The sequence below is a fragment of the Marmota marmota genome, unplaced genomic scaffold (assembly GCF_001458135.2).
Source record: "Marmota marmota marmota unplaced genomic scaffold, marMar, whole genome shotgun sequence".
Taxonomy (NCBI): Eukaryota; Metazoa; Chordata; class Mammalia; order Rodentia; family Sciuridae; genus Marmota; species Marmota marmota.
Window position 1 is genome coordinate 25,166,894 of NW_026000142.1, and position 22,182 is coordinate 25,189,075.

Consider the following 22,182-nt stretch of genomic DNA (forward strand, 5'->3'; position numbering starts at 1 on the left):
GGGTTTTTTTTTTTTTTTTTGCTCACAAGAACACACTGGCTATTTGAAAACTTGAATCTGAAACATACTAGTGACAGAGCTTTCTTCTCTTTATGCACAATTAACTTATAAATTATAAATTATATTTCATACATTTGATTCAGGTGGATTATGAACTCCCATTTTTACCCCGTAAACAGATTGCAGAATCACATCGGTTACACATCCACGTTTTTACATACTGCCATACTAGTGTCTGTTGTATTCTGTTGCCTTTCCTATCCTCTACTATATGTAATGTTTTGAACAACTAATAATAAAAATTAAAAAATAAATAAATATAAAAGTCAGCATCAAAAATAAATAAATAAAATTACGTTATAAATAATAAAATTACGTTGCTTTTAACTACTCAGTTCTACTACTGCTCAGCTCTAGTACATAGAATTTATGTAATAAATTTAATTTGTATCCAGAAAAAAATATAAATTATAAAATAATTAACTTATTTTCAAGTCTCGATGTTAATGTTAGCAGTAATAAGTACTTTAGTACTTATTAGTTTTTTTTAATATTTATTTTTTTAGTTGTAGTTGGACACAATACCTTTACTTATTTATTTATTTATTTTTAATGTGATGCTGAGGATCAGACTTAGGGCTCACACGTGCTAGATGAGTGCTCTACCGCTGAGCCACAACCCCAGCCAATTACTGTGTGGTTTTTTAAGTAAGCCATTCAGTGTTCCCTGTGTATCAGGTCTAGAAAACAGTCATCCAGTTATTAAAACATGGAGTGTCTTTCTTACTAGGGGCAAAAAACCATGGGCTTTGGAATTGCCTTTTTTCCCACCTTGTGTCCAACTTAGTGCTTAATATCTCTGACATTTGGTGCCTTCTGCAGCAATGTGGAAAGAATATCATCTAGTTTGCAGGGTGAATGTAAGGATTGAGCAAGATAGACATCACTGTTTCCTGCAATACCATGTTCCAAAAAGCTTGTTAACTGGAAGTCATTTCCTGAGAAAATATGTATGGAACATGTAGCATGTGCAATATGTGCCCTGTGCTCTTAGAGGTTCACAAAGCATGTTAAGACATTAGGCCTGTGGTGAAAAAAAATCTGCTTTGCTTTGTTTAACTTTTCATTTCCCAACTCCTTCCTTCCTTCTTTCCTTCCTTCCCTCCCTCCCCCCCCCAGCCCTGTGTGGAACAGTTGTAATATATCATAAATCACTTTTGTTTCTTGGAACACAGATTTCAAAATAAAGTGCCTAGTACAATGTTCCTTTTCTAATTGATACTTGATAAGCGTTTTCTTTGTTTTCTCCTTTTGAGTTCTTAATTTTAATGGTTTAAAAACTGTACTAGAAATCCAGAGACCATATCTTTCAATTACTTAGAGAATTAAACAAAAATTAAGTAATAAGCTATTTGATAATTTGCTCTGTTTTATTCCTGACTTAATATCATAGTTCATAGTTCTAGTTTACAGTGTTGTTACAGATTTTGATGTTAAAATCCAGGAAAAGCAAATACAATGTTCATAGCAGTAAGAATCTTAGAAATTCAGTGTCTGTTCAAATTCCTGCTTGATTAATTTGCCACTTTAAAAATATTAATAGTATTTATTGAATTGTAACTCAGAGCCCTCTGGGAGTTCACAAATATTTATTGAAAAATGTAGTTTACATACTTGCTGCACCTGTTTCGGCCTCTCAGCACTAGGCACGAACCATTCATATCTTTCTTGAGTGATTTGGGAATTCTGCATACTAAAAAAAATAAAAAATCACTGCTGGGGGTGTAGGTCAGTGATGGAATGCTTGCCTAGCATGCATAGGGCCCTGAGTTCTATCCCTAACACTGCCAAAAATAAAAGAAGAAATTGTGTGGGAGAGAGGGAGGAGAGAATATGAATATGAGAACATTAATGTTTTCATAGTAAAAATCAAATTTAAGACTAAAAGAGCAATGTTTGTTTTGGAAACAAGATGATTAAACTGTAGATAAAGAGAATAAAATTAATTTTATATCAAGGGGTAATGTTATAACAAGGGGTAATGTTAACATCCTTTTAGATTGTTCTTTATATGTTTCGTGGAATTGATGCCATATTATAATTCTGTTTTGTAGTCTACTTCCTATACTTAAAAATTCAGAGTGAAGGACTTTCTATGCCAGATGTCAGTGAGGCACCCTTCCCTCCCCTAAAAGTTCACTGAAAATAGGGTACCAGTCTTGCTTTGCCAATTGATTTCTTCATTTCTAAAGAATGTTTTTCCATGCAAAAGTTTCAGGTTGGAGGAAGAGTGATAAGAGGAACAAGCCATTTGGAGGGTAAATTAAGATGTATGTTATACCATTACTTATTGGATATAGGAAAATGGTTGGTGTATACAAATTTATGCAGAGTAAACATCCTTTAATTTCCTGAACTTTGTTCAGATGCAAAAATAATTGAGTGTAATTTATAACTTAGAAGAAAAGTCATTTATAAATGTCAAGAATTGGTGTGTACATGTACATACATTGACTTAAAAACAAAACCTCAATTATTATTATTAGGGAGTACTGGATGATTTGTTGCCCTTCAAAATTCTTATTAAAATTAGCTAAAAGCCTAATGGGAATTCACAGGATACTTTTCTGATGTTGGAAGATAATCCTGAAAAAAATGAATTTAAAAATTTTAATGATGCTGTTATTTCAGACCTGTCATTCTTGACATCCAGAATTGATGAAGAAATGAAAATAGTACTATTTTCCTGGAATTCTGAATTTTCTTTTCTTTTAAGGTGGCTATCATCCGGTGAAAATTGGAGACCTCTTCAATGGTCGGTATCATGTTATTAGAAAGCTAGGATGGGGGCACTTCTCCACTGTCTGGCTGTGCTGGGATATGCAGTAAGTGCTCTTTGTCATTTTTGCACTTGATTCCTGGTCTAGTTCAATATCCGTTTCCTAAGAAGATATAGCTGACGTTATTCTTACTATGTTATAGCATGTAACAGGCATGTAACCTCAGCTAGCTAGATTTTTTTTCTTATTATGAAGTTAAGTATTTGAAAATACCAGCTTTCTTCTCTATTTTTAAAGCTTTTTCCACAAAATTGCTTTTCATCAGGGGCATGTTACTTTTCTAGTAAATTATCCATATCAGAAAGCATTCAGATGTAAAATTAATAATGTGTAGGCTTTTCAAATTAGTTTTTGTGACATTAAACAAAAATTAAGTAATTAAAAATTAAAAGCCATGATCCAGCTGGATGCTGTAGTACATACCTGTAATCCCACCAACTCTGGAAGCTGAGGCAGGAGGATTTCAAGTTCAAGGCCAGTCTAGGCATCTTAGGGAGACCCTTTCTCAAAATAAAAATTAAAATGTTTGGGCACATAGCTTAGTGGTAAAGTGCCTCTGGATTCAATCCACAGTACAAAAGAGAGAGAGAGAGAGAATGAGAATATGAATGCGCGTGCGCCAGCCATGATCAATAGTAAGAAACTTAATTGCTGCTCAAGTCATATACACGTGTATTTGTGTGTGTATATGAACTGAAACAAGAGTCACAGGAATACTTTTCCTTATTGTGTGATAGATAACTCTGACGTTTTCCTGGTCTATTCAATTTTAGTTAAGAAAAAGACAAGAAAAGCATGAAAGAAATTGTCTTTAATGCATGGATGCCCTATTAATTGTGGCCCCCAAATTTGCAAAATACCATTTTAGAAGAAAACTTATCAGAAGCCTCTCTATTGGATAGATGTTGTTGTAATCATCACCTTTTATGCTGATAATATAAATTACTATGCTTTTTTTTTTTTTTTTAAGGGGGAAAAGATTTGTTGCAATGAAAGTTGTGAAAAGTGCCCAGCATTATACAGAGACAGCCTTGGATGAAATAAAATTGCTCAAATGTGTGAGTACTGGAAAAATGTGAATAATGTAAGAAAAATAAATGACAAATTTTACTTAAGGGATTCTTCTTGGTGATACTAAATTGAAGTAGAATCTGTTTTTTGTTGTTGTTGTTGTTAGTTCCAGTATCAAATCTTTTATTTGAAAAATATCACTTTGTTGGTTGGCCTAATGGAAAAAATTCTCCACTTCAAACTCCTGTTTTTGTGTCCATTTTTCTTTACATAGGTTCGAGAAAGTGATCCTAGTGACCCAAACAAAGACATGGTGGTCCAGCTCATTGATGACTTCAAGATATCAGGCATGAATGGGATACGTATCCTTTGCTTTTTCTGGGTGTGGGGATTGAACTCAGGAGCACTTGACCACTGAGTCACATCCCCAACCCTATTTCGTTTTTTATTTAGGGACAGGGTCTCACTGAATTGCTCAGCGCCTCACTTTTATACAGAGGCTAGATTTGAACTTGCAATCCTCCTGCCTTGGCCTCCTGAGCCACTGGGATTACAGGCATGTGCCACTGCTCCCAGCTCTATGCTTTGCTCTCCCCTCCACCCCCCAGTTGTAAAGGGACCTTTATTTTATTTATTTATATGTGGTGCTGATACTCAAACCCAGGGCCTCATACATGCTAGACAACCACTCTACCACTGAGCCACAGCCCCAGCCCTATCCTTTCCTTTTTTTTTTTTTTTTTAAAAATATTGTTTAGTTGTCAATGGATCTTTATTTTATTTATTTATATGTGGTTCTGAGAATCAAACCCAGTGCCTCATACATGCTAGGCAATGCTCTACCACTGAGCCACAACCCCAACCCCCTATCCTTTGCTTTTTGATGACTGAATTATAATGTACTTTTTTCTTCTTACTTTAAAAAAAAAAGATTATTTTAAGTTTTTGTATACTTGTTTCTGTTGCATCCCTCCACATTAGGCCTCTAAGATTATCGCGAAGTCTAATAAGTAGTACATCTAGTGTGGTCTGTTAGTGGTTTTGATATAATAGTGTCTTTGACAGTGAAAAAAAGAAATAGCAAAACTTGGCCTGGTTTTTTAATAGAATTTGTTTTGTTTTATTTCTTCTTCAGTAATTGTGGTGAACTTTATTTTTGCAGTGGTTGGTGGAAGTGTGTGCCAGCACTTCTTTGTGCTTTAAACCTTTTAAAATCAGTGTACAGAGGGCATGTATGTGTGCTCCAATAGCTACAAAGTACTGCATGAGGCTGAAATGTATTTGCTTATTATGCAGTAAGAGGAAAAATGCTACTTTAATGCTGATATCCCAAAGTTGCATTCAAGTGATATTGATATTGTATAGTCCTAATAACTCTGAATTCTGTTTCTAGGATGATACAGCTGAGACTTTGAATTAGTTCTTCCTGCAGAGTATAATCTTCCTGCTGGTGAACGTGGAAGATCTGATATTTTTTATTTTTGATGTGTGTATTTGGTTTTCAAGTTCTGGGGATTGAACTTTGGGCTTCCTGCATAGTAGGCAGGCACTCTAGCACTGAGCTACATCCTGAGCCCCTGATTTTCTTTCTTTTCCCTCCAGTTTGTCTGCTTTACAAAAGCCTGGTAAAAGGAAAGTGATAACATTTTCTGTGGTAATTGGTAAATGGACTAGATCTCCAGTGTTTTTCTATTAAAGCTTTAATTATGAAGAATTTTAAACATACATAAAAGCAGAGAGTGTAGTACAGTGAATTTCTGAAAATCCATTGCACAGATTCAATGTTTGTTAAGGTCTGGCCCTAATTTCTTCATCTAGCATTTCTCTCTTGCTGAATTATTTTAAAACAAATCCTAGAAGTCATGTTTTTTTTTTTTTAACCTACATAAATGTCAGTGTGCAGTTTGTAAAAATATGTGGATTGGTTTTTTAAACATGACCATAAAACTCACTGAATAAAATTCATTCAAATTTTCTTGGTATGGCAAAAATGACTTTTTTTTTGTACCTAGGGTTGAACCCAGGGGTGCTTACCCACTGAGCCACATCTTCAGCCTTTTTATTTTGAGACCCAGTCTCTTTGAGTTGCTTAAATTCTCGTTAAATTGCTATAGTTGACCTCAAACCTGCCATCCTTCTGCCTCTGTCTCCGAGTTGCTAGGATTGTAGGCATGCACCACCATGTGCAAAAATGACTTTTTTTTTTTTTTTTTTTTTAAGGTACCTGGGATTGAACTCAGGGGCACTCCACCATTGAGCCCCATGTCCAACTATATTTTGCATTTTATCTAGAGACAGGGTCTCACTGAATTTGCTTAGTGCCTCACTTTTGCAGAGTCTGGCTTTGAATTCGTGATCCTCCTGCCTCAGCCTCAGCCTCAGCTTCCTGAGCCACTGGGATTACAGGCATGTGCCTGTAATGACTTTTTTTTTTTCCCCTTAAACATCTATTTTTTAATTGTAGGTGGACACAATACCTTTATTTTATTTTTATGTGGTGCTGAGGATCAAACCCAGTGCTTCACGCATGCTAGGCAAATGCTCTACCTCTGAGTCACAACCCCAGCCCTCAAAAATGACTTTTTAAAAGACCTTCACTAGACCACAAATAAAGTAAGTACATTTTAAATTAAAAATAGCAGTAGCAGGGGCTGGGGCTATAGTTCAGTTGGTGGGAGTGCTTGCCTAGCACATGTAAGTTCGATCCTCAGCACCATATAAATATAAAATAAAGGTATTGTGTCCATCTTCTACAAAAAATATTTTTTAAAAAAAGACTTGAATCACACTTCCAGAGACAAGGTTATTTTATCTTAAGTTATTGTTCTTTTAAGTTTTCACCCACTTAATTGAGTTGTGTAATTTAAGATTAACTTGTTTAGTTTATAGTTCTTCTCTCTTTCTTGGGAAATACTACAAGAATATCTGCTTTCTCCAAAAGAAATTATCCTGGTAGAAAGTATTGTTCTTGAAAGATGAAATAGTTTCTTCTTTAGCTCCTGATTGCCTTTTAGAAAGGATGGCCTTCATTCTCATTCTAGATCCTGTTAGAAAATAAATGTGTACATCCAGAAGACAGAGCTAAGCCAAGCATGATTTCTCTTTCTCTTGTGAGAATGGCAGTTGTTCAAGTACCTGTTAGTTTTGAGGGATCTAGGATTAAGTGATTGGAATTGTGGAAAGGAGATGCTGGTTTATCTTCCCTCTCCCTTTGCCTGGTAATTTGGGGAAAAGGCAGCCCTGCAGGCAAATGACACAGAGCAAAGTTTCCCAAAGCATGTAGCTCAAAGATGAGAGCACAATGGAGAGGAGATAATTCGTGTTGTTTCCAGAAGACTTAGTCCTTATTTTCATGTTGGATCCTCTGAGATGCCCTTTGCGTAATTTTGGTGGATGATGCTTTCATTTCCTGATGTTCAATTAGAGTACATCTGATGAGTCCTATAGGGTACATCAGAGCTAAGGTCTTCTCATGTCAGATCTTTTGCTCTTTCATTTACATTGTATTTGAATAGATCTGGTAAATTGTTACTTGATATTTTCAAGCTCCAGAAGTTTCAGGCACAGGTCATCTCCCTGCTTAAATCCCAGAATGACATTGGTGTCTGCATCTACTTAGTCATGATCCTGTAAGGGAGTACTTTGTCACTCTATGTGCTGGAGTAAACCTTTGTTTATTTATAGAAACTGGATTCAGATACTGGAAAGTAGAAAAAACTGCTGATGTTAGCTCAGCCTTTGCCTCAAGACCATTTTTCCTAAATACTTCTTTTTTTTCTAGTAACTAGGTGGGTAAGTAGTGCTGGATTTCTTTGTCCCTGCTTTAGCCTGTTTGTTTAAGGGCACGATAGCAGCTTACTCTGTGCCAGACCCATAAGGTTATTCCTGAGACCACAAACAGGGAGAGGGTTTCTTTGGAGAAACTACCTGATTTGTAGGTAAATAGAATTTTCCTTAAGAAAGGAAAATTGGCTATGTTTAGTGTTAAATAAAATGCTAAGAAATCATTATGTATTACCAATGCTTTGAGAAGACTTGGGTCATATGTCTGCTACTAACTTTAATTCTTAGTTTGTCATTTTTGTAATAAGACTGGGAACTAGTAAGAAATGCTGGCTTTAGATCATCTTTGCATATGTCTGTAGTGCATAAGTTCTTCAAGAGAAGAAAACATTTTTCTTCTTTTCACTGAAAATAATTAATAGCTATTATGATCATATGGTTGATCGTATAAAAATATTAAATCAGCTTATCTTTTTTTTTTTGTATCAGGGATTGAATTCAACTATTGAGCCACATCCCCAGCCCTATTTTGTATTTTATTTAGAGACAAGGTCTCACTGAGTTGCTTAGTGCCTCACTTTTGCTTTGAACTTGGAATCCTCCTATCTTAGCCTTCTGAGCCTCTGGGATGACAGCGTGTACCTCCGTGCCCAGCTAACTTATTTTATTTTTTAAATAATGAAGCCTACTGTAAGCCTCCAATGATGATCAAAATATTCTCAAAGGGTTTTAGGGCAGTTTAAAACCTTCTCATATAAATGGCATGAAGATACTCTATGGGAAATTGGTGGGTGATAGTTTTGGAGGGTCAGTAGAAACTCTGATTTTCAAAATCCACTTGTTGGAGTGGTTAAGGAATGTTTCGTTGTATGTGCCCTATCTTCTTTATCCAGTCATCCATCATTGGACATGTAGGCTGTTCCATATCTTGGCTGTTGTGAGTGGTGCTGCAGTAGTCATAGGACTGCAGATACCTGTGTGAGATCTTGATTTCAATTCCTTTGTATACCTTTATTATCTTAGTGGTCATGTTTTCCTAGGTGTATACTGATCTGTAATCACATTAAGATGTGCATATTAAATATATACAACTTTTTATATATCAGTCCTATCTCTGTTAAGTGGTTTTTAAAAAATTTGAAGGGCTTCTGATTTCTGAGTTTTCATTATTGCAGAATGGTCCTAATACTCTATCTTAAATTGTAATCATACATTCTTAACAGCTACCTATAGTTTTTAAATGGATCTGGTTATGCAATGAAAGATATTTTTGAAGAAAAAGATTAAATAGCTCGCTCGCTCTCGCTCTCTCTCTCTCTCTCTCTCTCTCTTAATACTAGTGATTAAACCCAGGGGCACTTAACCACTGAACCACATCCCAGTCCCTTTTTAATATTTTATTTTGAGACAGGGTCTTGCTATGTTGCTAAGGCTGGCTTTGAACTTTTGATCCTCCTGCCTCAGCCTCCCAAGCTCTGGGATTACAGGCATGTGCACTGCACCTGGTGTTTGGTAAATTTCTATTTGATAATGTATTATTTGTGGCCTCCTTCATTAGAGGTTTAGGCAGGCAATTAGGACTCTTAGGGCCCTGCAATTCTGTTTTTTCCACATCAGTTCTTGTGAGGTTTCAGTCTGACCCATTTTCTTCTTCCTCTGTACGTGCTGAGAGAATAGTATGGGGCCAGGAGAGTACCATGAAGGTTGGGCTAGAATCTGCTTTGGCCACCTTTGTACCGAGACACATATCTTCATTTCCACAGTGGGGGCAATTATATATTTCCTGAGGTGGTGTAAAGTACATATTGAACAATGTATGGCACATAATAAATATTACCACTTCTCTTTATTTAGGTAAGAAACCTCAACTGACCACTTTTGGTATTACAGATACTATTATTGTGGTGTTTTATGAGCAAATAACTGTGTTGTAAATGACAGAATGCTATTGCTTCTGCTTTTGCTTTTCACTAATTGCCATATTCCAGGAAATGCATCCACAAACGATCCTTAACCATGTCCCAGATGTCTGCATGGTCTTTGAAGTGCTTGGTCACCACCTCCTCAAGTGGATCATCAAGTCCAACTATCAAGGCCTCCCAGTGCGTTGTGTGAAGAGTATCATTCGACAGGTGAGGCCTCTGAGGATGCCTCCATCTCTAATCCCCACTTGTTTATCTGTTCCACACAGATATTTGTTTTGAAAGAGTGAATGAATGAATAACATTTTGAAAACACTTGTGAAATCAGTTTTATATTTATTTAATGATATTCCATGCTGTGTTGTAAAGAAAGCAGTATATAAATATTGGGCATACATTTCTTATATATCAGTCCTCTGATATAGTGATACAATATAATCAGAGATTATTGTATGCAATATACTTACTCAAAACATTCCATTTAGGTCCTTACAAAATAATTTAGAACAAGTAATTTATTGGGTTCATTTACTGTTTCTAACTATCCTTAGATGGAGTGAAAAATCAAAAATTAACTTGAGTAGTTTTCAGACTCAAAGTTATAAGGGGAATAAGTTTTGGGGATCTGATTTACAGTGGTGACTGTAATTAGCAATACTGTTTTGTATACATGAAATTTATGCAAAGAATTTATCCTAAGTATTTTCTCCACACAGAAAGATAACTGAGAATAATGGATAAATAAGTTTATTAATTCATGTGTAATTATTTATAACACAATATATACATGTGTGAAAACATGTATTACACAGGAAATGTATTCAATTTTCATTGTTAATTATACCTCAACAGGAGTTCAAAAAGTTAGGGAAAAGAATACATGGGTCATGAGAAGAGGGCCCGGATAGAGAAAGGCTCTGCATTAACTTATTTCAGTTGTATTGAGATACTTCAGTCCAATTGAGTTTAAGTCATATTGGAAATACTGCATAATGAAAGTGTGTAATAATCAGAAGATGTCCTAATTAGCAGTGTTTACCTGATTCACTTTTTTGCATAGAATGTATAAGTCTGCTTTCTATTCATTGATCATACTTTCTAAATTAGGAAAATTGCAGTTGAGACTTATCCTGGATTATCTGTTATGATGTAATGGAAATTTACCGTGAATGATTCTGCAGAGTAATATATCAAGGAGATGCTTGTTTACTTGAGAAGGGGGCTGTGTGTCTATCACCAGGCCCAGACCTTGAGCTAGGCCTACCCATGGGTTCCAGGCATCAAATACTTGCCTCAGTCCCAAATTCCTAAATAGGAAAAGAATCATAATTATTCAGAAAGTTTTGTGAATTCAAGAGATAGGTACCTAAAATAGAACCTTCCTTAGATAGTTTATGTTTGCGTTTAGGCTCATGAGTAGGTTTCTAAGCCTATTGTATAAAAATTTTGAAGCTTAAATTTGTATGTTAAAAACATCCTAGAGTTTGCTCTTGAATTGTGTGAAAAATTTTGTTTAGCCTGCCTCTGTATTTATCTCCCCACTTATCTTTAACTTTTGTGCTGAAGATTGGCAAGTTATTTTCCAGATTACAGGTGTTATTTGAGAGGAGGAAGGGTTGGAAAGGGAAAGGTTTTTTGCATTAGCTTGTCTCAGTTGGGCTAAGATACTTCTACATAATATGCTAGGGGTGTATGCATGGCTTTGTAAATTTTGTGACTTTTATTAAATAATGTATCTATTCCCTTTTAGATTCCAGGTAGTATCATTTCATTCATTTAACATAGGCTAATATCTCAAATGAATGAATAATTTCTCTTTAATGTGGAGGAGGCTATACAGTGAGAGTGAAATTAATGTTAATTAGAGTCATTCTATCCCTCAATGACACTCAGGCATTCGTTAACTTTTAGTGGCAACTCTTTTAAAAATTTACATTAAATCTTGGTAAGACTTTTGTAATTATTTCTGATTAAATCATTAAAGGTTAAAGGATTTGCATATTCTAATAAACAATAAATAATTCCAGAAATGGCTTTCTGCATACATATCACACAGGTTCCATCATCTCCCAGAACCCTATACTTTCAAAAATGTTTGATACTACCATAGTGGTTGATCCCATCCCTCCAGCAGGCTTGGCAGTGTAAGAAGGGGAATCTGCAGGTGAATCATTGGTGTTCATTTTATATACCAGAATGGGAAAGCAAAATCTGGTCATTCTTAGCAAGTGAAGAAGTCTGTAAGTCTAAAGTGAAGTTCTGCGAGTTGCATGGAACTTTTGTGTATAATTGCTGTATAAACAGTTGATTTAATGACTGTTATCCTCACCGATCTCACATGTCCTTATCTTTGTAGCAACTGAGGAAGAGCTATTGTGGTGTTTGTCATTGATCCAGAAAAATTTTGATTTTGTCACATAGATTTCACTTTGTTCTATATGCCTTATTAATGGAATTCATCTGTTTTAGGGTGTGTGTGAACCCATCTTTATTTAAGAAAAATATTATGGAATCTGGATTTTTTTTTTCTTAAAGCTTACTTAGAATATTCAGTGTAATAAATTGTTACATCTCTTTGTTAGTACTCTGAATATCTGTGTTTCCCTTCGTTACCCCAATTCAGCTTCTGTTTTCAGTATTTCTGACTCCTGGTAGTAGTAGGAAGATCCTTTATTGATGAACCTCACAGTTTTTTGTTTTGTTTTGTTTTTTTAATTTCTCAGAAAAAGGCAAGTTAGGGCAATTTCTTAATATTCTTTCACTATTAACCTTTTTTACCTTAGAAGTCAGGTGTTTCTGACTATCTTTCAGTCACCCTTGTTGCTCTGTCACTTGCATTGCATCACCAGGTACACAGCCATTGAACTCTGCTGTGCTCATGCCTTTTACTTTTGATGTTCTTTGTATTTTCAGTGCCATCATCATCAGTGAAAATTTATCACCTCCTGCCAGTACCTTTCGTAGGCCTCTGCTCTCCCAGCATACAGCCCATCTTGTTCTATATTGTTTTCCTTTCCATTGCCAGGACCTTCTGAAAAGCAAGCCTGCCTTTAATAGTGTATATTCCCCAATTGTAAACCTTTCGTGGCTTCCATTGCCTAAAGTTTGTTCAAACTTATGAAGCAGTATATAGTGATTAATAGCTTGGATTTGGAGTCAGATATATCCCACTTGAGCCAAAGAACTTTGTCCACAGTGCTCCTCAAGCTGAAATTTGATGAATAAAGTGGGAATAATTCAGTAATAATGATACCTTCCTCCTTAGATTATTGTAAAGAGAAGATGTAAAGAGACTCTACTATTAATATTAGCAAATATTTATTCATTGCTTAGTATGTGCTAGGCATAGTTGTGAGTACTTGATGTGATTTAATTTACTAAATCCTCACAATAGTGCTCAAAATAGGTGTTATTTTCCTGATTTTATGGACGAGTAAACAAGCATAGAAAGGCAAAGTAATTTGTCCCTAGTTGGGATGTTATTTAAAAAGTAGCAGGTAGCAGAAATGGAAACCCAGAGAGTCCGGCGCCAGAGCTCAAGTGTTCACCATTTTTTTGCCAAGCAGTTTGGAATTTTACCAGGCCTGTGTTAAATAGAAGTTGAACCACTTTTTCCAGAGAACCTGTTTAAAGGTTCTCTGCCATCTGGTGTCATCTCATATTTTCTCTCACAAACAGTAATTTATATCCTTCAGGTACACAGTTTCCTTCCTGGAGCTTATGAATATTCAAAGATGTACCAACAGAATTTTTATTCATAGGTTTTTGCTTGTTTCATTTTGTAGTTAGTTTATGAAAACTACTTAATGATGATCATCTTGACCCCTTAATATATCTTGCTTTTTTTTTTTTTTTTAACTGGGGATTGAACTCGGGGGCACTCAACCACTGATCTACATCCCCAGCCCTATTTTGTAGGGTCTCACTTGCTTAGGGCCTCGCTAAATTGCTGAGGCTAGCTTTGAATTCGTGATCTTCCTGCCTCACCTCAGCCTCCCAAGCTGCTGGGATTCAGGCATGTGCCCCCACGCTGGGCACATGTTGCTATTTATTATCTCTGTATTTTTATTTCTATTGTTCTAAGCTGCTGAAAGTAGTACCATCCTTTTTGTTTTCTACACACATTCCTAAGGCTTAACCAAAATCCTCTGTGACAAACGCCTCTTACCACCCCAGGTAACAGTGTTATTTCTTCCCTCCCTGGGACACCTACAGCCCACACTGAGTCCTTTACCTTATTTCCAAGTCTTCTCAATCCTGGCACTATTGACATTTTGGACTGTATAATTCTTAGCTGGGGAGGCCTGTCCTGTACATTGCAGCGTCCCTGATGTCTATACCATAGATACCTCTGAATTTTGTCAAATGTTCCCTGGGGAGCTAAATTCCCTCTCATTGAGAATCATTTGGGTAGGGTAAAATACAAGGTGTAGATGCTGTAGCAACAAGATTTGATTTCAGATTCTAGCTTTGATATTCCTATTTTGTGACCCTGACCAAGTTATTTATCCTGTATGAGTCTAGCTCATCATTTTTAAACTTTGGATAATAATGAACAGGTTGTAGCTTTAATGTGGAGATTAATAATAAAAGACTATTTATGAAGCATCCACCACAGTGAGCAGTACAAACTAGTCATTGTGTCTCCCCAGCTCCTCTGTGGTTGCCTTGAAATGAAGGATTGTGTATTGTGAGTCACACATCTCTTGTTATCTTTTTTCATACATTGGAGTATCCAGAAGTATTGTGGGTAGGTTGTTTTACCTAAATGATGGAAGAAATATAACCCCTCCCCTTTTTGTGGTTGACCTTTCTATGATTTAAAGGGCTCATAGATATATGTTACTATTTGTTTACTTTCTAAAGGTAACGACAAAATTGATTCAACTGTTCTTTTAGGATTTCCTGTGTATTATAGTCAATCCTTTGATCAGTTCTTAGCTGTCCCTCTTTAGCCACCGTGTCCCTGTGCTGATACAAAAAAAGCACTATCCTGATGAATTGTGGTTGTGGATGTGGGGGACACACTGTGCATCCCCATCCCCGGTCTTCTCAATTGATGATTCTGTGGCCTCAAGCATGATGGAATCTTGTGCTGTTTGCCTCCAGTCTTTCATTTTTTTTTTTTTTCATGTTAAATCAATTTATTGAACTCTACTATGTCTACCCCCCCTTTTAAATTTATTTGTTTTTTTTAGTTCTACATGACAGTGTAACGTATTCTGACATTATACATACATGGAGTATGACTTCTCATTTTTGTGGTTGTACAAGATGTGGAGTTACACTGGTTGTGTATTCCCCTGCAAACATAGGAAAGTTATATCTGATTCATTATACTGTCTATCCTATTCCCATCCTCCCCTTTTCCCCATTTTTAAACTGAATAGAAAGGAACTTGTTTGGCATTAAAGGAACTTGTTTCTGGTACATTAAAAGATGTACCTCAGGTGACAGTTTCTTTAAAATCCTTTGGTCCCATTTAAAAGTGGTTTTGACTTTCTTATGTAATTCAAATGAAGTTGGCCTTTTACTTTTCAGAGTTTTATAGTTTAACTCAGTGCTTTTTATAGAAATCCTTTAAGAAGGTGACTACTTGCCATTAGTAAAATGTGGTGTGCCCTTCTATAAAGGGCGAGACTGTGGTTTTGGTGACTTTATTGTAATGCTATAACAACAAGCAGTTACAGCTTATAGCCCTGGAATTTTAAATTATTAGTAATCTATGATTGTGATCCTGTGCTCAGTTTTCACGTTCCTTAAGGCATTGTTGCTTTATATGCTTTATTTGTAGTATGCCAACTATACACCAGTGAGAACAGTGGTGTTATTTATGCTCTATGTTCCACAGAAGATGCTGCACAGAGAGGACAAAATCTTCCCCAGCATTCCACAGTTACTCTGGTGGATTGGATACTTGATCCATGCATTAAACTGTGTGAAACTGTGGGATAGTGTGAAGTATGTGTTTTCTCAATCTCATTCTCTGTGGCAGACCCTGTGGCAGATTGTTTTTTTCTTATCACTGTCTAATTTTTTTAATACACTTTTCATTCATTTAGCATTTAAATTATTTCCCTTGTCCCAGTTATCAGTAAATTCATTGTGATTGAACTAGTATTGTTCAATTTTAGTACAGAAGCTTGATTTTAAATTATCAGACATTTCAATATTAGATTTGTTTGGTGTGGTGTAGTCCTTGTGATTCTGCATAAACTTGCCATTCTCAGAATCCTGGGTCCTCAGCTCACAGTTTGAATAGAATAGAAGTAAGCCTCCTTTGAATAGAAGTAAGCCTCCTTTGGGCTCCCTGCAGGCTGAGTGCTGGGTGCAGCAGCAGCACCTTCCTTCTTCCTTTCAGCAGTATAGCTGCTAGATTTTCTTATTCATTCTCACAATTTAGAGATTTCAGAGCAATGTGGCTAAATACAGTGTCCATAGAATTTTTCTGTCTGAGCATGTGTCTCATTCTTGTACTCTTTTATTATAATAAGTATTTCCCATACTTATTCATTCAGGTTAACATGATGGTTTTCACAACCATTTTGCAGGATTTGCCTTATGTCTGTCTTATTGAGGAAGAGAGCTTTGCTAGTATGAAATTTTCTGAGCTTGTGGAAAGCCCTCTGGTGTTTTCCTGTATACCCACAAGTAATTAATATCTAAATTAAGGACTCCTGCTTGGGGCCAGCCTCCTCTCCTCTGCCAGCCCATCTGGCTGCCTGTTGGGACTCCCTTGGAGCTTCATTAGATTGTTACCAACAGGGTAGGAGCCAGGCAGTCTCATCTCCCAATGTCCTATGTTTAGGTGTGGTAGGAAGAAAGTTCTCACATTATTACCAAAATCAGAACATAGTTTGGAAAGGTGCTCTCATTCTTTATTCTTCACAGTTTACAGTTTGGAGGGAGGGGCGCTTCACTCTCTGGACACTGATAAGTCAGCAAGATAGCCTTCTAACATAGGCTCCACACTTGTTCCTCCTTTTATCTGCAAGATTACAGGACTTGTTTCAAGCAAGTCATGTTGGAGAGGGGCAGATTATGTTGTTAAAACCTGTGGCAAATGATATCTGGAATGGCTGTTGGTATAGAGAAAGAAATCTAGTAGACCATCTTGTCCATGTTCCAGATTTTACAGGTGAATTTGAAGTTTAGGGACAGGAAGGGACATTCTCTGAGCTTGTAGCTAGCTAGTTCTGACATCAGAAACTGGATTTTTTTCCTGCCTTGGATTCTGCACTACTTCACATGGAGAAACCTGGCACCTACTCTTGAAGTATGTGATCTGGCTCCTTTCAATGGATGATTGATGACTGACCCTGCCCCTGGCCTATTTGTGGTTGGTTTGATCTCGGCTTTTCCAGCAAAGGGATCTCTACAGCTTCTGCTGCTTCCTGCTGATGATACGCCAAGTATGTTTTTTAGGCAATTGAGAAAAACATACATTAATTAGACAAATGAAGAAAACAGAAAAATTAATAAATTAGGCATAGTGACACACACCTGTTATCTCAGGTACTCAGAAGGCTCAGGTAGGAGACTCACAAGTTCTAAATCAGCCAGGCAACTTAGGGAGATCCTGACTCATAAAATAAAAAGGGGCAGGGAAAAAATACTAAAGGTTCCTGAATTTTAATCAGATTTTTCAGGGGGAGATCCATCCTTTGGCATGAAGCTTGATTCATTATTTTTATTTCTCCTCCATCATGGTTATTCTGTGTAAATGGTTGCAAGATTTCTCATCAGTGTTGGTCTAGGATACTTTATTACTTTAAACACCACTGTTTACAAACAAAATGCTGCTTTTGAAAATTAAATTGTTGTTCTTAGCTATAACAAAATATTGTTTTTTTTAGAAAAAGATAAATGTTCAAAATTTTAAAAAATTAAGGAATCAAATTTTTATTCATGGAATGTTACTTTAAAAAAAAAAATCAACAAAGCTCTTTTAATATATTAGAGATCGAAATAGCTGAGACCAGAGAAGTTTAGTAAGTGACTTGGGAAATTATGGTTATGTAGTCAGTATAAATACAAGTCATCTAACTTAGTTCAGTTTACCATTTGTTCCTAACTAACTTAGTTCAGTTTTACCATTTGTTCCTAGTTCCTGTTTTGTAGACTATGTTTTTATGTCTGATTCTTACTATGTTTGTGTATGATTCATGTGTTTTTACCCTTTTTGAGACATGAAAATGGAAGGTTAACCACCTGCCCTGGGTGTAGAATGTTTGTGTAGCAGTTTACGAGCAGATCATATTTTAATGCTGCTGCACCTCCCAAATGATCTGCATTTATTAATCAACTTACTTATTTTGTCCCAGTGGTAGAGTCTTTCCCTTGTGTTCTTTGTCAGACATTATAGTCAGGGCTTCCCAAGGAAAGGTAGCCCAGCTGAGTGCTATAGCCAATATTTTAAGAAGTCTGGGACCTTAAGTTCTCCAAAGAACACTTTGCTTATCTTGACCACATTGTTATCTTTGGGAACATATGTTAACACATTTGTGTACTGAGTCACAGTATCTTTTACCTGTGTAGCCTCCCACACAGTGAAACATCTTTAAAAGGGAAAGAAACCAAGGTGGATAGATAAGGGCAACTTGTTCATGAAAGATGGTTAAAAGATATTTTAGGAAAGCAAAATATTAACTCCAAGTAAATTCGTAAATATTTCTACTTTGAGTTAATTTTTGATAACTGAAATTTAAGTTGGAATAAATATCAGCTGTTTAAAAATTTTCCAAAATTTGTTCCTTGTGCCTGTTCATTAATATCTTGTAATTCTCAGAATCTCTCTTGTTTGGATTAAAAATTCCACATTATTACTCAGTTTGCACAAGGAAGACACATGAAATGTCAGTGAACCACATATAGACCCATTGGATTATGTTTCCTTCAGGTGTATACCCTGTACTTTTTGTATATACATAATGATGTCTGTCTGACTGTTGGTTCTTTGACATTCTAAACATAATTAAACATTTTAATTGAGGTATTATTTTAAACAGTAAGTATTCTAAATTTAAAAATCAGAAGCATTTCTTTAGGCTTTTTTTATTCCCCCATTTTACTGGTACTTACTAACAACTTGTCAGTATTTTGGTATTGTGCCGTGATTCATCTTTTTTTTTTTTTTTTTTTAAATTAATCCCATTACTCCCAGCCATTACCAAGAATGTGTAAGCTCTATGAGGACAGGAGAACTGTTAAGGGCTTTGAAGTTGCAGAACTCTGTTTACTGTTGTATATCAAACACCTCAAATAGTTCATAGCCTGTGAGTTCAGATGATATAGTTTCAGTGAATTCATGTGAAAATGCTTCCTATGAAAAGTTATTTTAAGTGATCATAGATGTTTTAATACCTGTGTAATCCCTGTTCAAGAGACAGATAAACTGATTTTCTTTCAAAAAATTTGGTTCCTTCTCACTTCGTAATGTTTCATCCTTGAAGGTTATTTAGCCAGCTATTCATGGTAGGCAGACACACTGGGATTTTCCTGGGTGTTACCTAGTTTTGGATGATGCAGTGTATCTTTTGCTTATCTCTTTTACATTTCCAGTTTCTTGTGGACAAGATGCCCAAATGACTTAATATTTAAATGGTGATATTTGTATTTCTAATGTATGGAAAAGTATATTCTAAAAATTAATTTTTATGTGGAAATAATTGCAGAGAAACATTGTCCTTGCATTGAGGTCGCTGGCACTCTGTAAGGTTTTGTTTGGTTTGAGGTGATGTGCATGTGTATGTTTTGGTTTAATGTTTTCTTTTAATTTAAGGCTGTAGTGCTATTAGATATCAGAGCTATTTTTTGGTTAAATTATATCCTTCTTGGGGCTGGGGATATAGCTCAGTTGGTAGAGTGCTTGCCCAGCATGCACAAGGCCTGGGTTCAGTCCCCAGAACCACCAAACGGGGAAAAAAAAAAAATTATGTCTTCCTTTTACTGAAATATTAAAAATGTATGTGCATCATTAACCACTAGGAATATAAAAATCAAAACGAAAAATGCAAGTTGGGGGCTGGGGTGGTGACTCAGTGGTAGAGTGCTCGCCCAGCATGCATAAGGCACTGGGTTCGATCCTCGGCACCACATAAAAGCAAACTAATGTATCCACCTAAAAAAACTAAAAGATAAATAAATAAATAAATATTAAAAAAAGAAAGAAAGAAAGAAAAATGCAAGTTGGGTTTGATGACATTCCTGGAGCCCTAGCTATTTGGCATGGTGAAGCATGAGGATTGCTTGAGTCCAGGAGGTTAAGACCTGCCTGAGAAAGAGTGAGACCCTGTCTCAAAACAACAGCAGCTAAAATGAGATACCACTTCATACCCACTAGTGTGACTACAATAAAAAAGATAGTTAATGTTGGTCAGGATGAAGAAATTGGAACCCTCATATGTTGCTGGTAAGAATGTAAAAGGAATAAGCACTATAGAAATCAGTGTGGGTACTTCATCAAATGGCTAAATGTATACTTGTCATATGACCCAACATTTCCCTCTAAGTCAAGAAAATACAAAGATGGATCCCTACGAAAACTTGTACATGAATATACATAGCAGTATTATTTTCAATAGCCTAAAAGTTGGACACAATCCAGATGTCTATCTAATGAATAGATAAACACAATGTTGTATTCCACACAGCAGAATATCATTTGGCAATGAAAGGAAATGAAATACAGATATACTTAACACAAGAGTGAGCCTTGAACATTATGCCAGTTGGAAAATCCCTCTGTATGATTCATTTTAAATATCATGTCCAGAATCAGTAAGCAGATTAGTGATTGGTCAGGGCTGGTGGTGGTGGAGGGAGATGGGGAGTGACTACTAATGGTATGATGTTTCTTTCTGGGGTGATGAAAACTTTCTAAATTAGGAAGGGGTGATGGTTGCACATCTAAACAACATTGTGCTCTTCCAATTATGAATTATACACGTGAATTCTTTTTCAGTAAAGTTGTTACTAAAGATGTACATATAGAAATTTGCTTTCACGAGCATAAATTATCTGTGCAGTCTTACACATTGGTTGCTTATGGAAGGGAGAGCTGGATTGGGGCAAAGGTGGGGAGGGTTTTGTTTTGTTAACTAAATGCCCTTTTGTGTCTGTCAAATTTTGTGCTGTGTGATTGCATCACCTATTTTGCAAATGCATAAAAATTAAATAATAAAAGTATTGATAGCTACTTTCCTCTTTCGATTTTACTATAACTAGGTTCTTCAAGGGTTAGATTATCTACACAGTAAGTGCAAGATTATTCATACTGACATAAAGCCGGAAAACATCTTGATGTGTGTGGATGATGCATATGTGAGAAGAATGGCAGCCGAAGCCACTGAGTGGCAGAAAGCAGGTGCTCCTCCTCCTTCAGGGTCTGCAGGTGAGGGAGCTGATTGAGCTGATCTTTCTTCATTTCAGTCGACTTGAGGGCATTTTGAACTTGCAGAGTTGTACACTGAAGGCAGTTGAGTCAAATATGTATATGCAAATTAGGAACTTTTTGTAAGAGCTTGGTTGCTGGAAATAACTGGAACATTTTCTTTAGACGATTTTCCAATTGCATTTTATTTTAATATTTGAATTATTCATCTTTGTGTCCTCCATTAAAAGACCACCTAAATTATTAACTGTTGCTTCATCTATCTGTATCTGCATTTTCTTATGTTACCTACTTCTGTAGGGAGGAACATAGTCATGAGAATTTTTTTCTAGCTTAATTTGTTAGAATGCTTCCCTCTCTTCAGTTAACATACCTCTATCAGTCTGAATTTAATTAGAGACTTTGGAATTAGATACGAAAGACCTAAGGGTATAGAGGAAAGATGACCACATGACTTGAGCGTTGGCATATAAGGGTGCTCCCCCCCACCCCCTCGAATTTCACAGAATTCAGTAATGGTAGTGTTGATATGCTCTTTTTACATTATCTGTGCCCTGGTGTGTGGTCAGGCAGTTGTACAGGGCTAACACTCCTGTGACTAGGGCTCTGGGGCTCTTACTTCTTCTACTATCTACTCTAAGGGTGTTTCTTTAGATCATGGAACCAGCCTGTCAAGTTTTTGCTTCTGGTTAGGGGTCTAATGTGATTTGGAATAATTGTCACAAATTACTGTGTAATTACTAATAAAAACTCTGTACTATTTAGCTTAGTTTTTTTGTATGAGATTTGCCAAGTGGATTTCGAAAATAAAATGTACATTTTCTCATCTAAATTGTTCATTATCTATAAACAAATTTGGTCTGATGACTATATGATTTGTGAACTCTTCATTTTCTTAAACTGATAGTGGATGCTTGAGATTATTGACTCTTTTTGAAACTGATTGTCATTTAATTTTAAATAAATAATAGAAATGACTTAGTATGAACAGCTTTTACTCTGCCCTTTAAGGGTCAGTCATTTGAGTTGAATACATTTTCTTTAGATCCTTACAATAAAGAAGCTCTTGATTTTTAACAGTTTTTGAAGTTGGATAGCCATTAGAAGATTGTAATTAATTCATTTTGCCAGTTTGAATTACCCAAATGTATGTGTCAGTTTTCGTCTAACATCCATTTTGTTTTATATTGTTTTAGTGAGTACGGCTCCACAGCAAAAACCTGTAAGTACTTAA

General features: G+C 36.0%; 1 protein-coding gene across 10 annotated transcripts in view; it reads left to right on the plus strand.

Annotated features, from left to right (window-relative positions):
• Srpk2 (SRSF protein kinase 2) overlaps positions 1-22,182 on the plus strand; it is a 229,314-nt gene that overhangs the window by 177,409 nt on the left and 29,723 nt on the right. For all 10 annotated transcript variants that reach the window (XM_048786158.1, XM_048786159.1, XM_048786161.1 and 7 more), the window contains 6 exons: positions 2,777-2,885; positions 3,811-3,898; positions 4,126-4,213; positions 9,660-9,766; positions 20,783-20,948; positions 22,145-22,170. In XM_048786158.1, coding sequence (XP_048642115.1) covers positions 2,777-2,885; positions 3,811-3,898; positions 4,126-4,213; positions 9,660-9,766; positions 20,783-20,948; positions 22,145-22,170 — 584 coding nt within the window. The remainder of the gene's footprint in view (positions 1-2,776; positions 2,886-3,810; positions 3,899-4,125; positions 4,214-9,659; positions 9,767-20,782; positions 20,949-22,144; positions 22,171-22,182) is intronic.